General features: G+C 33.4%; 1 protein-coding gene across 1 annotated transcript; it reads right to left on the minus strand.

Moving 5' to 3' along the window:
- Nucleotides 1-1,461: 1,461 nt before the first annotated feature.
- On the minus strand, nucleotides 1,462-15,775 carry LOC123891100 (nodal modulator 1). Its single transcript, XM_045940913.1, has 27 exons — nucleotides 15,434-15,775; nucleotides 15,154-15,219; nucleotides 14,611-14,697; nucleotides 14,442-14,498; nucleotides 14,188-14,252; nucleotides 13,906-14,075; nucleotides 12,217-12,278; nucleotides 11,999-12,082; nucleotides 11,503-11,662; nucleotides 10,970-11,085; nucleotides 10,299-10,427; nucleotides 9,216-9,287; nucleotides 8,963-9,058; nucleotides 8,800-8,877; nucleotides 7,585-7,713; nucleotides 6,799-6,975; nucleotides 6,413-6,616; nucleotides 6,210-6,323; nucleotides 5,879-6,120; nucleotides 5,255-5,300; nucleotides 4,920-5,168; nucleotides 4,026-4,259; nucleotides 3,285-3,376; nucleotides 2,859-3,087; nucleotides 2,416-2,769; nucleotides 2,205-2,278; nucleotides 1,462-2,102 (listed from the first exon to the last, which is right to left on the minus strand). The coding sequence occupies exons 1-27, from the start codon at nucleotides 15,533-15,535 to the stop codon at nucleotides 1,997-1,999; spliced, it is 3,594 nt and encodes a 1,197-aa protein (XP_045796869.1). The 5' UTR covers nucleotides 15,536-15,775; the 3' UTR covers nucleotides 1,462-1,996.
- Nucleotides 15,776-17,664: the final 1,889 nt, after the last annotated feature.

Here is a 17,664-nt window from a genome sequence, read left to right on the forward strand (position 1 = left end):
TCATTAATGTTTCTAACTTGTTGCACTGTTACCTTCCAGTTAACTTTTGTTACCTTGTTGCACCGTGGCCGTTAACGTTGGTTTCCACCATGGTGGATATTTTGATGAAAAAGACACATATGTTAGAGAAAAAAAAATTAACGGAAAGGATAACAATGCAACACATTTTTGTGACAGAGGATAATTGAAAATATAACTGTGCAACAAGTTAAAAACTTAAAAATATCTATTTGTTACTTAAAACTTAAAGATCAAATTGTTACAAACGTAAAAAATGATCATATGAACTAAACGAGAAAACTTAAAGTACCAAATTGTTATAAACGTAAAATGTTTTGGAGTAATTATCATTTGAATCAAACGATTATAATATTTTAGCATGAATTATATATATCTGATAATAGTTGTATGTTTTGGTAAAAATATCTTAAAAAAAAAACAAAGCTTTAAAATTACTGATGATATTTTTTTTTTTCAAAAAAGACTATTACATGCACGTAGTACTCCTGTGCTGTTGCCAAGCAAGATCATCAACCATTATGTTCACTGAGTTTATACTAAATACTAATGCGCTTCATCATCAAAAAATATTATAGTGCGGTTGTCAAAAATGTCAAGTGTATTGAACACCATACGCGTGGTTATCAATCTAACGAAGTTGTCTTTTTTCTTCTTTTGGTAACAATTGTCAAACTAGAATCAACTAAATGATGAGTGTATTGATTCTAGTTGGATCATAAGACAAAATTATTCCTCGTTTACATTATGAAAATATTTTCTTTACTATCATTTTAAAACTCTGCATTAACTAAATGTTACAACTTAAACACACGATAGAAAAAATTAGTTCAAGAAAGAGTTTCATTGCTTAAGTATTATATTGAGCATTTTTATCTATTTAATGTGGGACTTGTAACATTGTAATACCTTTAAGAGCGGACGTTCACGACAACTTTCACTCTATCGGCATAGCCCAAGATCCTTTTCCTTATTACGTGAGTTTGCTGTTGAGCGCAAAGGCATACCTTAGTTTACTAACAAAAATCTTATATAACAGTATATTACAAGAATAATTTTACGAGTTTTCTATTTTATCCCATCTATTTTTATGTATTTAACCCTTTTGCCCCTAAATTATTATATTTTACACTCATTCAGTCTGGGTCCTAAGTATCCCACTGTCACTAAACTACCTTATAATTCAATTTCCACTCGTATAGAAAGAAGAAAAAACAGTAGCAATTTTGTTTTACTCATTCCACTCACACTCACTCAACACATTAATTAAAAAACGAAATCAGAATAGTGGCTCTATCATTTTCTCCGAGTGGTCGACAACATTAGGAAAAATTAGCTCATTCTTTGCAAGAATGCAAGACTTTCCCAGGATTCTATTGCCTGTATGGAAACTTGTTCCATTACAGGATATTTTAAGAATAACAGCATCAAATAAGGTAAAAATAGTTAACTTTTGCTTGTATTTCAAATCATCAAATATGACTTCTTTGCTTGAGACCAAAGTAGTAGTCTGTGACAGGCTCTTAACCAGTAGTGGTACACGATTAACATCAAATACAGAAAATATACTGTGTATCTACGACGACAACCTGTGTAACTTAATTCATACAGCTAATAGCACTATTCTTTAGTTAAATTACAAAATCTAGTTCTTTAATTGTATGTAGATAAACAAATCAGGCACTTTCATAGAGGGGAAAAACGCTCAAGCTTAATGCCTTTGCTGCAAAATATAAATAACAAAAATTACTAGCAATAAATACATATGGCTTCTATTTGCTTTTACTCGGCTAAAAACCTAAAGTAAAAAAAATGATACTAACAATTAAGAATCCCTAATTACATTCCATTTGCATTTACGCCTCCAAATTAATAAAGAAAATCATTTGAACCTATGAGAGAACGTGAATGATGTCAAACTATCCCAACTAAAAGCAGCAATTATACTACCATATTCCTTCTGTGGTAGGAATGTGATTTAATAAGTCTTCTTTCGCAAGAGTGGCTTCCTCACATCTTTTCTTGAAGTTGATGTGGTTCCTGGCGCGGGTATGTCTATTGTGGCTTGATACAAATCGTTCAATCTTCACAAAGGGTTATTAGGAGAAGGGGGTCAATAAAGATACAGTACCAGAGTTCAAACTAGTCGAAATTAAGGTAAACAGGAATAGGAATGTCAAACTTACCTAGGGATGCTGATAAATAGTGCAACAACTAGAAATGCAATTATAAGGGGGAATACTGGTGCCGGAGTCAACTCCTATATTGCAGAAGAATTAAGATTAAAAAATATCTTGGGTAAAATGAACAAAAGGAAACTAAAAATAGTTAATAAGCTAATTTGAAAACCAAATACAATAAGGCAAAAATAGAAATGACAGAGGCAAAAGAAAAAACCTGCTTCAGCTGATCATCAATCCTGTATCTCAGTGGGCCCACATGTGTTTGAACACTTTTGTCCAAGTCAACCTCAATGATATCAGATTCAAATCTAAGTGAGCTTGATGGGAGACTAGATCGAAGCTGTAGAAGGTGCCTGCCCTTTGATAATCCTTTTACTTGGAAGAAGTTAGAAATTGGCAGGGGGAAGACTGACTCTATCTTGCTTGCCTCACTAGCAGACCTGATTTCTACCATAAGATGTTTACGAAGTTCATCCGTACCATTTCCTTCGACATGACAACTTACGATTGTCAATTCTGGCTCCTCAAAAACTATAAAATCCAAACCCTTGATATCCTCAGTTCCAACCTAGGAACATCAAACAACAAAGCTTACATCAGGATCAGCATATTGACAGCAAAGATAAACGAGATAGTAAACAGGAACCAAGTACTAACCTTAACAGAAATAGAATCTGGAGATGCACGCTCTATATTAGAACTTCCCGTAACATCCCTTTTAGCTACTTTGACAGCATAGACAGTATCAGGCAGTAGTCCTCTAAGACGATAATACCCAGAGGAATCTGTTACAGTTTCCTCAAAATAGCCTTTTGACACTGACCGGGCTTCAACTGAAACTCCTCCTTTGGGTTGGCCAGATAACAGAGTGACTGAGCCAATAGCACTGTAAGAGTAAATTTACTTCAGCAATTTCCAGAGTGAAGTTAAAAAGTACAAGCAAGGGAAAATGGTCACATGTTGTACAATTGCTACAGAACTAAAAATACATGAAATATTGAAATGCAATGTGCTGGAACCTATCAAAGATTGCTTTAACTTAAATGATAGGAAGGGAAATTTGGGTGAATAACAAAATGAAACCTGTAAGCTACTCGCGTGGCTTGGAAAACAACTTCTCTGAACTCCCCTGCTCCAAGCTCTATTGCCTGTGCCGGAGGTGAGAAAGCATATTCCTAGGAAAGAAGATCATATATGATGAATAAGGCAGCTGACAAAAATTTAGCTTCAGCAGTGATCAACATAATTTTAATCATCTTGAAATAAACTTTATTTATAAATTTTGTAGTCTTATACTTCAATGTTGTGTAGCACACAACCCAAGCAGAAAAATGTTTAATACTCCCTCCGGTCCTTATTATAAGGGAAGTTTTACTTTTTAGGTTCATTGTAAAACTAATGTATGTGGACTATATTATAGTCTAGATACATTAATTTTGCAATGAACCTAAAAAATAAAACTTCTCTTATAATAAGGACTAGAGGGAGTAATTTAGAACAAGCATAACTAGATGACCTGCCCAAGCTGGAAAGAAACACAAGAAGATTCTAGATAAGCAAGTAAACCAATTACACATGGTAGCAAAAAGATAAAAGCTGTCCTTTTCTTTTTGCACATTTTGTTTCCTTTTATCAATCACAAGTAGCCTCTTACTCCTTTTGTTGACGTAATGATTAATTTAAAAGCATAAATGAATCAAGTATATTGTGAAATGCAAGTACAGCAGCATATGAATCGGAGCCGATTGATAGACAACTCATGCATATCAAGGAAAACACAAGCAGTGGAATGCAATATCACCACAGTTATGTCCAGTATCGTACCTTCAAAACAGGACGCAAATAGAACATTCCAGGAAACAAATTATCAAATATGAAAGCCCCTCCAGCCCCAGATACCGAGTTGTTTCTGTAGCCATTATCACCACTCAAAGATAACAAAACTGAAGGAATGAGCTCTTTATTATCATCATCTTTGTGATGTATATTTACTGAAATCTGACCAAGCTTCTGACAACTAAAGGAATGAGGCCCAATTTGTTTTAAATGATAACCGGGCTGCAAATATGAATAAAAAATGAGCAAACCAAAACTAAAAATTATATTTTGCATTCAGCACTTAAATTTATCTTCCCTCAAATGATACTCATAAGAGGTAGAGAACAATAGTTTTGGTAAAAGAAGCCAACACAGAGTAGGAGACTCAAAAAACTGTAGGGTTCAGGAGAGTATTAATATAAAGAAAATTGAGCAACAAAAAATCCATATTCTTAGAATTTGGTCTTACAGCCTAAGTCAAGTCCACAAAATTGCCTTGAAGGTGAGGAATGCCCAAACCTTATACACACTACATAGGTAATATCTCTAGTCAACGTGAAATTCTCAACAATCAACACACTCCCTCACCTTCAGGATTGGACATATCGAGCATGGACAAATGTGAGTGTCATAACAGTGATTTTGACCCAATAACATATCTAAGATAGGCAATTATACAATCTTAAAATTTAGGTGTAGGGCCTATGTCAACCCCGTAAATATGACTTGAAATGTGATAAAACTTTTATACTTCGGTTCTCAACCTCTATGTGTGTGTATGTTGCCCACATTCTAAACTGTTATAGACAATGCAACTGGAAACTATTGACCATAAGTTTTGATGAGAATTAGAGGTATCAAAGGATAAACAAATCAGAGAAATTGCAAATAGTTTTTTACCTTTGAAGCCTGAACATTATAACCAACATCATCATACAGAGGACCCGCCACAAAGGAGCCATCAGTTCCAGTGGTCGTTTCAAGTATTAGTTCACCACTTTTAAGTCCAGTGACGCTGCTGTCTCCAGCAGCATAAATCCTGATATGAACACCAGAAAGAGGAGGCGAGACTGATCCTTCAATATATACCCCCAGACGACAAGAAAATGTAGGAACATAAGCTTGACAATTATCATCGGTCACTGATACCTAAGGAAATGGGTTTAGCAAATGAATCTTTTCAGTGATTGTCTCCAAAAAAACATCACTAGACAAACTAGTCCTTTGATACTTACATGATGTTCTCTAGGATAAAATAAAAGCTTTTTATCGCCATTATTCCTGTAAAAATAAAAATAAACAGTATAAAGTTGGGTAGACTGCAGCGCTTGAATTAATTTCATTTCAACGCCACAGAGGGAGAAGGGAAAATGGTCGGAAAAATGAGGTAAGTGAATTAATTACTAGAAAATATTTCCAGACTTAAAATAGCTGGCATAGAATTAGGACAGTTAGCACGAGATGGTATAAATGCAATATACATACTGTACTTAATTATTATAGGTACACAGTCCATCTTCGTGGGATAAATTCCCAATCATGTAATGGGATAGTCACACTAATAAGTGGTTTTTCCTCTCTTGATCCTAGCTCTCTCCACAAAAGCCTTGTAACCATAAATTCAAAATGGTACAAGGCGGTTGAAATAGTTGGCATGAGATGGTTTGAAAGCACTTTACATACTGCTCTTAATTATTCCAGACTGTACACAATCAATTTGTTGGGATAAATTAGCATTCATGTAATGGGATAGTACCAATAATACATGATTTTTCCTCTCTTGATTCTATTTCTCTCCACAACAGTCTTGTAATGAAAACACAAATCCAGCTGCAATTATTTGATCTAGAAAAACATACCTCGAGTCCCGAGGTGCAAAGGTAAGCTTTTCTCCTGGATTGGCCCAAACAGAATACTCAAAGACAGAAGTATTTGTTTGATCTTTTGCATGGGACTTGAATATGGCCATGGCATTATCAGCAATGTCAGCTCCATCACGATAAATATCAACAACTATTGTCTCAGGCAATGCATCAAGTAAGCCGGTATGCACATTTATTTGTCCTTTAATAAGATGTTTTTCTCCTTTTAGATGGATGGGCTACAAAAATATAGTAAAGTTATAAAAATGAAGAAAATCCTAGAAAGAAGCAAATATAAATGAATAAAAACATCTTTAATTCTTCATACCAACAGATTAGATGTGTCAATTTTCACAGATGAGCTCCCAAAGAAGATACACGAGTCAATAAAACTAAATTCATGTATTCCGGGAAATTCAACACATATATGCTGGGAACCTTTCTGCAGGTAACACAAAAGAACAAAAATGAATTTTATGAAGTTGCAATTTCCTGACATATTTAAACAGACTAATGATCAAATACAAATACCCGAATCTTCAAATTCACAGTTGACCCGTCCGGTTGAGTTATGGAACCGTCAACATCATGAGTGGAGATAACATTGACCCAATAACCTTTTTGAACAAAAGCAATTCCTTCCAAGTCCTCAGCTCCAACATTTACATCTATGTAGCTCTTCTCCCAGCACCAATTATCTTCTGTGGTCACTGATTCAGGGGTACTATGTTTCACCTAAAAGAAATATTATAAAACGGTAAAAATAAATAAATTAGAATATTCGAGCAAATGACTAATACTGAACAAAAAGAAGAAAATATTTAAAAGAAAAGTATTCAGGCATTAAAACATAAAACTTAAGGAATTCTACTTAGACAAACCACAAACAAAATGGTAGTGTGCAAAAGAAGGCAAACCTCAAGCCTGTATTTTCCAGGAATAACATCTGAAAACAGAAATTCACTACTCTCGGAGGTCAAGCTAATTGTCTTTCTCTCTTCATTATGTTTACGAACATGCCTCACAAGAGTCACAGATACAGATGGATCGCATTTCTCCTTGCAGGCTACAGCACCGCGGACATTGACCAGAGCCTACAATCATACAGGATACAAACAGAAAAAACATTTTTTTATGGAAATTAGACCTTACAATATATAAAATCAAGGTTTATATCCTGGTCCAAATGGGGGATGGGGTCAGAAAAATATTCCCAAAGAAAGTGAAGGGCAAGCATAAGATATTTAGTAAAATCAAATAAAAAGCTTACAATATGAGAAATCTATAAATAAATAAATAAATAAAATTAAGGTGTCCCCTAAGTGTAGCTCAACTGGTAAGTAGCTAGCAAGGACATTATTGGAGGAGCCAGGGTTCAAACCCCGAAATCCCCACTTCTCCACACTAAAATTGTGTGAGTCTAGCCACTAGAGTACTTAACCAAAAAATAAATAAATAAAATTACTGTTAGTAATTGTATTCAAATCTATGATGCATAGGTAAGGGTACGGTACGAGCGCGGGTACATGATACGTCATTTTTAAAATAAAAAAAAAAAAAAAATTAAGGAACGGGTGTGTCAAAGTTTTTCCATGTAATGCAAGAGAGCTAAATCGTTCAATTCACAGCAAAACACAACAGTAAAAGTTTAAAAAGTCAAACATCAATATATGATGCATAGTCACAATGGATGAAAAATTTACCTGCGAAAATTCAACATTCAACAATGGGCTTTTGATTGCAACATCAATATAAGATGGAGCAAACATGAGTCCAGCAGCATTATCGGGAGTAGAAGCAATAGCTGACAAGCGATATTCACCAGGAATAACCTAGACATCAAACCAATAAGTTATACACTATTAATAAGAAACAATCAAACTTAGAAGATAATTTCAAACATCACTAAAGAAAGTAGACATTTCGTTACTTTTATTTCAGGACATACATAATCTGGACACCTATGTATTATAATCAAACACAATTCATATTATTTTAATCAATTGCAGAGGCTGAAAGAAAATCCAAAATATATGATATAAAATCAGCAGTGCCTAACCTGAATCCGTTCATAACAGAGTGCTTTTTAAACTCTAAGTGTTCAAATAAACGTCTATAGTATAAGATTTTTCATTTCTTAAGATCAGAGCTGCAACCAACTTGGTTTTATGTTTGGGAGGTCACCACAGAAGTGATCTACTTACTACAATATCGGATGAATAAAAAAGACTTGTACTTGGTTTTCATTGATTTTTTTTTTGACACGTGGTTTTCATTGATTTAGAGAAGGTATATGATAGAACACTATGGCATCATCTGATCCATGTAGCCGACGCACTTGGTGGGATAAAGCTTGGTTTGTGTTGTTGTTGTTGTCATAAGACCAGAGCTGCAACCACAAATTTCATGTTTTTGCTTGTGACATGGTTATTGTTTAATGGGTTTCCACTTTGAGTTCGTAAAGAAATTTACTGTCAGTAGGTATACATTTTTTATCATATCATATAATGTATAGTTCTAATATTAAGAACCTTCCGGTTAAAGCTTGTGACCACAAGATAGAAAAATACAATACTGATATACTTGTTGTAAATATAATTTTATATTGTGCAATTATTTGTATAGATTGTATTTGTCCGTTAACTAGGCCCATTAGGTATACTGGTATAGCATAGTCTATTTAAATAGTTGTGTGATTGTACTCTACTTTCACTTTTGAAATAATATTCAGAATCCAATTCTACACTTGCCAACTGCAATTAAACCAAAATTTCCAGCCCGTGTAGTAGAATATGTTATTTAACATTCTAACCAACCACCACTTCTCTTAAGCCGGAGATATTGTCCTCCAATAATCACTATGAGCCAGTCAGAATAAAATAGGAAAAATAATTGATTTATTGCACTGTGCTAAGTACCTCAAAGCAGAAATTTCCATTTCCATCTGTTTGTTTCTTTTGTGGTTTCACATTATCAGGTCCATGAGTCAAAGCCACCTAATACAATTAACAAAAGGTCAAATTTGATTTTAATATGCAAATATAACTAAGATAACTAACTACAAGAAGGGGACATGCATACCGTTGCTTTCTGACCGCTACTAACCATCCTAACTAAACCACAAAGATCATATGAATGGGCGACAATGTCTTCTATTGAAGCCATATTTGGCAATACCTGAGCAAGGAGAAAATTTTAAAATTTAATTATAAAAAAGTATTAAAATTAAATTCCAAACTTTTCACAACCATTTAAAGGTTTTATCATCATAATAAGTAAACAAATTAAAAGTAAAACACATAAACATATGATACAAATTTATAATATATTTTACCATATAATTCTCCAACTTCTTGAATTTGTAATGCTCCTTCCGGGCTTCTATGGTATAGTGTGTGGATGTAACCTAATAAATGCAACACAAAAACAAATGAAACCCTTTTCGCACAGGCCTAGGCCCTAAATAGTATCTAGGAACATTATAGAAATAATCCTACATGCTTATATAGATAGTAATGTTACAAGTCCAAACATTAACCAAGAAAGGGTATTGGATCATTGGGTCACTAATTGAATTAGTGATTCACTTTTTAACCAATATATACACAATTAATGGCCAATGCTATAATTATTTATCTTTTTTGTTATTTCATCACATGCAATTTTGTTAGTATATGGTTATATTTATTTAATACTTTAAAAATTATTGAAGTCTTTACAATACAAAATCATTGTTATTTGTTGAAGTTAAAAGTTTTTTATAATAGGAGCAGATGAGCAATAATTTTTTTTTGAATATTATTGATAATAACTTGAAATTGACTTGATACAAAAGACTGCTGATTATCCCTAATTATAGGGATACAAGACTACTAATCATAAATAAATAACTAAATAAATAAACAAATAAGAAAAAAATAAATAAATCATGATAATTACTAAGTAATATTGAAACCAATCCTAAGAGATAATCTAAGATATTCCAAGATTAGAAACTGATCCTGGGAGGTAAACTGAGATACCTTAATATAATACTGTATCAAAGATAGTCTAAGTCATTTTTTCAAAAAAAAAAAAAGATAGTCTAAGTCAAGGTACTTTTATATTTTCTAACATTAATTATTAAAACATAAAATAAATAATAAATTTAGAAACGTATTTGACAAGGTAAGGAACTGCTGGGAAAAAAATGAATTTATAACAATGTTGTATCTAAACCTTTAAAGTTTAAACTGAAAATAAAAAAATAAAAAAAATACTGACACATGAATCCAACATTTTTGCTGCCATTTCTAATGAAATTAATATAAATGAAACCACTACACTGAAAGTTAACTGAGGATTCTTGGACTAATTTCCATAAAAGAATGCATCGTCTATGAATGTGCTAAATAAGCACATTTCCTCATATCAATACCTGATCAAGCTTGTAATATCCTTCATTGTCGGTAATAGACCTTTCATGACCATCAACTATGACCTTAACACCCTCCACTCCCATGTTGTTTCCATCAACTACACGCCCCCCAACAGAAAATCCAGTTACCTGAAATAGTTAACATTATTGATAGCTATCAACCAGCATACATGTGTCAACATTAACAGATAGATTACAGTAAAATATGATAACTATTAATACACCGAACATGTTTCAACATATTAAATCTTTAAATGTTCAAACAGTTGTATGTGTGTGTCTCTCTATATACTATAATACCTAGATGTATTGGAATTCGCATCTTAGTTTGCAGCTCTTATCTATTTAAGTTTCTCTTTTTCTATTTCACAGGAAAAACAACTAAAAGAAAGTCTTCTACCACTATATCAGGTCAGCTACATGCTCAAAACCACAATATCTTGTCATAAATGTTAATCAATTCCAATGATACACCATTTTCAAATCTACACTTTTCAATTGCTGAGAAAATACGCACTTCTAATTTTCATAAATGGTGACCATAAATAAATATAGACAACTGACGGTGAACAATTTTCTTCCATCACTGACAGAATTAACTCTTGTTTATTGAATGCCATAAAAAATATAAGATAATTAGTATCTGCCACATGTGTATCCATATACTGTACCTGAAATTTTTGAGGCACTTTTACATGTTGATGCTTAACATTAACACGGACACTAGATGGTGAAACATCAAATACTGTATTTTCACCCTTATAGTAGGGCACTAGTTCATAACTTCCTGTAAATTAACAAAAAGGATGAGCTACAAATTCAAGCAAAGCATGTAATCAAAATAAGCAATTTTCATGCACACCAGAAAGATAATACTCAATTCACAGAAAATAGAAATAATTATATACAGTGGGGAAAATGAATATCAACTGTGAAGTCAGCGTACACACAAGTGAAGTATGATCGTAACCAAGAAAGGAAACATGCAGTATGCATGTGAAGATTGGCGTTCCTAGAATCTTAAAGACTAAGTTCACAAGTAAAAATGCATATCACAAACTACAAACAAGATGACAAAAAAACTATAGGAGAGATTATTCTTTGATTGTCAATGTATAAGCAGCAGAATTCAACAGCGCCTACAACACGCTTTAGGCTTTACGAGAGGGAAAAAGAGAGAATAATCTTTCAAAAATGAAATTACCACAAGGTATTGATTTGAATGTGAACTTTCCATCGGCATCTGATACAGCATGACAGAGAGCTACTTCTTGTCGTGGACCATTAGCAGAACCTTGCAAACATTCTATCTCAGAGACGTCCTCTGAATATAAGAAGATATGGACTCCTAATATTGGGTTACCCTGGAAAAAACCAAAATGAAAGGCATAACTACAAGAGAAAGGATTCAATTGAACTGTCGTCTATCAAGTTAAAGATAAAACATGCCACACTAGTTTGGAAGTTTCAGCTGACTGAGAACCGAAATATCCTTTGACACCCACATAAAAGAATGTTTAATGAAGCAATCAAGGCAAGCAATAACTTATTCTTTGTTCTACATGTCACAGTCTCACAGATACAATTGGATCTCTTCACTAAATTATATACAAAGCGATAATCAACAAAAAATGTAATAATATAGTAATTCCGGAGAGGAAGTCAAATTTTGAATAAGATAGTCCTCCAACAAGGATTACCTGTGCAACAACAGACCCGCTGATACTATACCCAGGGACAAAGAAAATATCATCAATCACCCCATTTCCAAAGCCCAATTCCACCTGCAAGAAGAACATGATTAGACAAAAATATAGCAAGCGCAACATGCAAGCTCATTAAAGTATTGTGAGACTATATAGTGATATTAACACACGGTAAAATGCTGGAAACAGAGTTAAACTAAAATAGTTCAGACCTGCGTTGAACCTTTAACTTCAACTTGCATATCAGGATTTGAAGCTCGTAGCTCATATTTCCCTGCACATTGGCAGTATTGTTCATTTGTTTGAAAGAAGAATAACAATTAATAAAAATAATGGCAACAATGAAAGATGGATAACAGAAGGCATAAGTCTAGACAAGAATTTACCAAGTAATGAACAATGTAACTCAATCCGCAGCCACTCATTGCAACAAAAATGACAACAACAACAACAACAACAAGAACAACAACAACAACAACAACAACAACGACAACAACAACAAAGCCTTGTCCCATTAGGTGGCATCGGTTGCATGAATTAGTTGACATCTTAAAAACCTATCATGTATTGGGTCAAAGATAGACCTTTAACAACTAAACCACTTTTAATAGTTTGACCAATATTTTTTCTTGCTGTCCCTCTACCTCTAACTACTGGACCATCCTCCATCGAGTCTACTCTCATTTCTAGTGCTTCTATAGGTCCTCCCCATACATGCCCACCCAAACTAGGTGGCATCGGTTGCATGAATTAGTTGACATCTTAAAAACCTATCATGTATTGGGTCAAAGATAGACCTTTAACAACTAAACCACTTTTAATAGTTTGACCAATATTTTTTCTTGCTGTCCCTCTACCTCTAACTACTGGACCATCCTCCATCGAGTCTACTCTCATTTCTAGTGCTTCTATAGGTCCTCCCCATACATGCCCACCCAAACTAGGTGGCATCGGTTGCATGAATTAGTTGACATCTTAAAAACCTATCATGTATTGGGTCAAAGATAGACCTTTAACAACTAAACCACTTTTAATAGTTTGACCAATATTTTTTCTTGCTGTCCCTCTACCTCTAACTACTGGACCATCCTCCATCGAGTCTACTCTCATTTCTAGTGCTTCTATAGGTCCTCCCCATACATGCCCACCCAAACTACCTAAAATGAGATTCTACCATCTCTAATCTCTACTATTGGGGATACCCCAATTTTCTCCCAAATGATTGTATTTCTTTTTTGTATGTAACCTAGTGATTGTATTTCTAATTCTACTTTTGTGTAACCACTCGTCCATTGTAACATTTTCATCCTTATGCCACTAACTTTATTTTCTAATTGGCTTTTTTCCAGCTCAACATTCAGTATCATACGAAATTGTGGGCCCTATAGGGGTGTAAGAAATTTTTCTTTCAAGCTTGAGAGGAACTTTTCTATTGCACATCACACCCAAAGCCTTCCTCCATTTCATCCACCCTACTTGGATTATATGGTTGACATCTTTCTCTATGTCCACGTTATGTATGATAGACCCAAGATAATAAAAACATGACATTTGCAGTATTGTATAATCTCCAATTTTTACCTTGCTAAACTTGTGTTTTATATACCTTGTTTTAAACGAAGAAAATTTGTCTTTAGTCGCATTAATTAGACACATCTTGCATTTCTTGCCATTAATCCTTTATACACAACTACTTCTCAACCAACTAATAATTTTCACCTCCAATGACATCATCACTTGTATTGTGGAAACATAAAATCAGTTTTGTCAATCTGTAAACCTTTGTATTGTTTATACAGTTTCATCATATCTTTTTGTCACAACTTATGTTATATTTGGTAATAATTTTTAAAATGGTGCAAGTAAAAAGAGTTTCCAAAAGTAAACATAAATTTCCCCACCTGGATTTACATTTGTAAACAAGTAGCTCCCTGATGATGAAGTCAAGACTGATGAGAGAACATCCCCAGAAGGAGACAATAGTTCAACTTTTACATTTGAAGGACCTCCATTTTTAACTGAACAACTTTCTCCACCTGCAGCTCCCACAACTTTACCAGATATAGAGAACCTACAAAATACAACTTCCGGTAGTTAATTCCAAAATCCAGATTAAGTGAAAGCATAGCATGCAGTAGGACATAAAAAAGTTATAAAAAAAATAAAGCGAATCAATAACCAACCCTGTGAAACGAAAATTTATATCTTCATTGCCATTGCAACCATCATTGTCAACTACCACAGGAACCTATAGAGATCGGGGGAACAAAAAAGTGTCAGAATGCATAACAATACTTTGAATAATTTTCCGACTATGTCCAGAATCAGAAAAAAGAATGACACATAGGTCATGCATAACTGCATACAGATATGACAAAAAAGGAGAAAAATAAATCCATAGGATAAAAATTTCATCAATGAGAGAGAAATAACAAACCTTTTCAGGATCCCATGACCACCCATCAGGTCCATTGACTTTAATTACAAAGGAACCCTGCAATGAAAGTAATTGCATTGAGAAGAACTGAATAAAAAATACACACACACACTCAGCATTTCTGATTCTTTTTCCATGCGCAAAAGCTGAACAGAATAACAATTTTTACCTTGTCGTAAACCGGAATAAAATAGTATCCATTTGGAGCACATTGTGTTCTATCCTTTACCAATCCATCCACTGTTTGAAGCTCAACCTAGAATAGAAAAACAATTAAATGTTGTTCAGCACAAGTTGTGAATATAAGACTAGTCTAGACGAAGTGGTACTACGTATATCATATCATCTATCTATCGAATAAACAAAGAGTTTAATTTTCATGCACTGTCGATGTAAAAAGTTCTATACTGTCAGCAGATCACAGCCAATCATATGTTTGACTTTAGAAGTATTTACCAGAAAAGTCAGCTGTTGCTAATGATCTGACGTTTATGATTGATGTCAACTGATAGTGTAAAAATTGTTTACACTGGCAGTGTATACGAATTAAATTCCATAAACAATAGGAACAGCAGGAGACCAATAAATATCAAATAAAACACTAAGCCAGATTAGCATTACTATAGTTAATGTGCAAAATAATTAGAGTCCAAATCCAAAATCAAATACAAATACAAAACAAATAGCAGAATAAAATTGCTTACACACTTACCGTGACATGTGAATAATCTAATTTAGCATCGGTTTGTTTCCTCGCCTTCACCAAGGATGAGCTCGCCTGTTATAACAATAAAAAAAATAAAAAAATATCATCACTATCATATCAACATGCTGAAATCGGTAACAATAAAAATAAATAACCGAATTCAGCTGAAAACGAGAGGAATTGTTGATTAGAGCATAAATTTCAGATCGGTGCATTTAATTTTCCAATTCGAATACCTAATTAAAACAGTGATCTAAAAGACGAAATCGGCGTTTGGATTATTTACCTGGACAAATCCACCGCAGCCATAGATGGAATCAGCAGAAGCAAATGAAATGGAATAAGTAACGAAGAGTAGTAAGCACAGAAAAGAATCTCCGATCGACATTTTGGGATCTGAGTGAGGTTGGGCGATGAATCCAATCGCCCAGAGTCAGTAGAAGTAGTGGAAAATGGAAATTAACAAACAGATCTTAGAGGGTCATGAAATATTTATTTGTTACTGTAATTCTTATTTTTAACTGATTTAGTAGAGTTACTTCACCGAGTACTCACTACTCTAGAGAAGAGGGTTTATGGGTTTAGATTAGAAGTTTAGAACAAAAATCTAAACCAATATAAATGGCCCGCAGTCACAAATATTTGCGTCGTTAAAAAATTAGAACCAATAAAAAATAGGGAAAAATAGAGAGTTACTTTTACTGACATACTGGTTACTCGCTACTTAAGTATCAGAAGGTTTTTTTTCCAAAATTTCTGATTTTTACACATTCGCTACTTAATAATGGATGTGTAAAAATAGGGCGCACAAGTAATTAGTAGGATGACAAAAGTAGCTCCCTAAAAAATAATAGTAACTAAATTGTAAAAATCTGAGTAAATCACTATTTTGTTTGAGATTTAAAATTGTACGTGTAGTAATGTGTAGTAGTATAATTCACTAATTTGAGACCTCAAATTTACAAAATTGATTGGGCAAATTATCTATCGTTGGTTAAAACTTAAAATGTTTAATCCATCAAGTTTTTATTTTTTATAATAAGAGAAAATATTTTAGGAGAATGTTAACTTGTGCCCTTAAGGCACATGTTAAGGAAGCAAAAATAGAAATTATTAAATGCTAATTTGTGCATTTTGACTTTTGAAGCATTAAATTTCTTGTATCATTAAATGTTGAATTTCTATTTTGGTATATCTTAACATGTGCCCTAAGGGCACATGTTAACAAGACCCAATATTTTATTATTAGTAACATGAAAGGGAAAAAAAAATTACAAAGGGGGTATTAGATTCATATTCAAGTACACGAGTAGTACATTACCAGATTTGTGAGCGATTCATAATAAAGACAGAGGCAAAGACAAGAACCTAGACGTTTTAGTACAGTCTCATTGGCCGAAGTCATATTTGAGGTAAGTATTAAATCATTCCTAATTTTTCAAATTGAACTCTAAAAAAAAAATGTAATGTAAATTCTAATATGAAATACTTTATCAAGTGGTTCATGGTGGATCAGTCACGAATAACATTATAACGAATACAAATTTTACAAAAATCTACTGTTGAATTGAAAGTTTAGATCATATAGATCATCTATGGAAAAATTTAGAAAAATTGAAAATCATTTGATATGTTATTGAGACACATCAAGATTAACGGTTTATTAAATAACGTAAATATCGATGGGTCTCAATAAGTAACACATCAAATTATTTTCAAAAAATTTAAAATAAAAAAAAAATTATCAATCGTTAGTTGGTTAAGTGGTGATTAGCGCTGAACTTTGTAGGGAGGACCGCAGTTTGATCCTCCGCAACTACGATCGGGAGGGGGCTGGAACCACTTGATGTCAGAACTGACCCCGAACCAAATTCAACTGGTGGTGAAAAAAAAGTTAAAAAATTTATGGATGATCTATACGATATAAACTTTCAATCCAATAGTGAATTTTGTAAAATTCGTATTCGATATATCACTTGTCCACGATTAACGTAGCATTAGCCAACTTTTAAATTCACCAAAACATTGAATGTCATAGCAAAACCAAAAGACTTTTAATCCATTCCTACTTTGTTGGTTGTAAGTTGTAACAACACAAAAACCTCACCCTAGACGCGCACTTATGATATCCCAAATAATTTAAAATTTCATGCCAAATTTTTATGGCGAACGAACATTTTATAATAAGATGACTCTCAGATTACGATAACTCTATGCACCACACACAAGATGGCTCTCGCCCTCTCTTAAAGATTCTACAGAGTCAAATTTCTCCTTGTTGTAAGCCGACGATGAAACAATTACCAAAAAGAACACAATGACTCTTTACATAGTGAAACTTTGTCACATTCTCTCTGACCACTTCCCCCTTTCTCCATCCATAATGGAAGATAGGTTGATTTTACTAAAAAAATGCCTCCATGCATCTTTTGATTGCAACACCTGATGCGAATGAATGAATTAGTGAAATTCATTAAAATTTCAATGAATAAAGCAGTACTCCCTTCGATCTTTTTT

The sequence above is a fragment of the Trifolium pratense genome, linkage group LG6, assembly GCF_020283565.1.
Source record: "Trifolium pratense cultivar HEN17-A07 linkage group LG6, ARS_RC_1.1, whole genome shotgun sequence".
In the NCBI taxonomy this organism is placed as follows: domain Eukaryota; kingdom Viridiplantae; phylum Streptophyta; class Magnoliopsida; order Fabales; family Fabaceae; genus Trifolium; species Trifolium pratense.

Excerpts from the sequence above, each read along its gene's own strand:
- LOC123891100 (XM_045940913.1), bottom strand. The coding sequence starts at position 15,535 with ATGTCGATCGGAGATTCTTTTCTGTGCTTACTACTCTTCGTTACTTAT. Across the intron at positions 9,288-10,298 it reads GATATTACAAGCTTGATCAG|GTTACATCCACACACTATAC; the intron begins GTATTGATATGA and ends TGCATTTATTAG. Across the intron at positions 4,260-4,919 it reads ATAATGTTCAGGCTTCAAAG|CCCGGTTATCATTTAAAACA; the intron begins GTAAAAAACTAT and ends TCATATTTGCAG.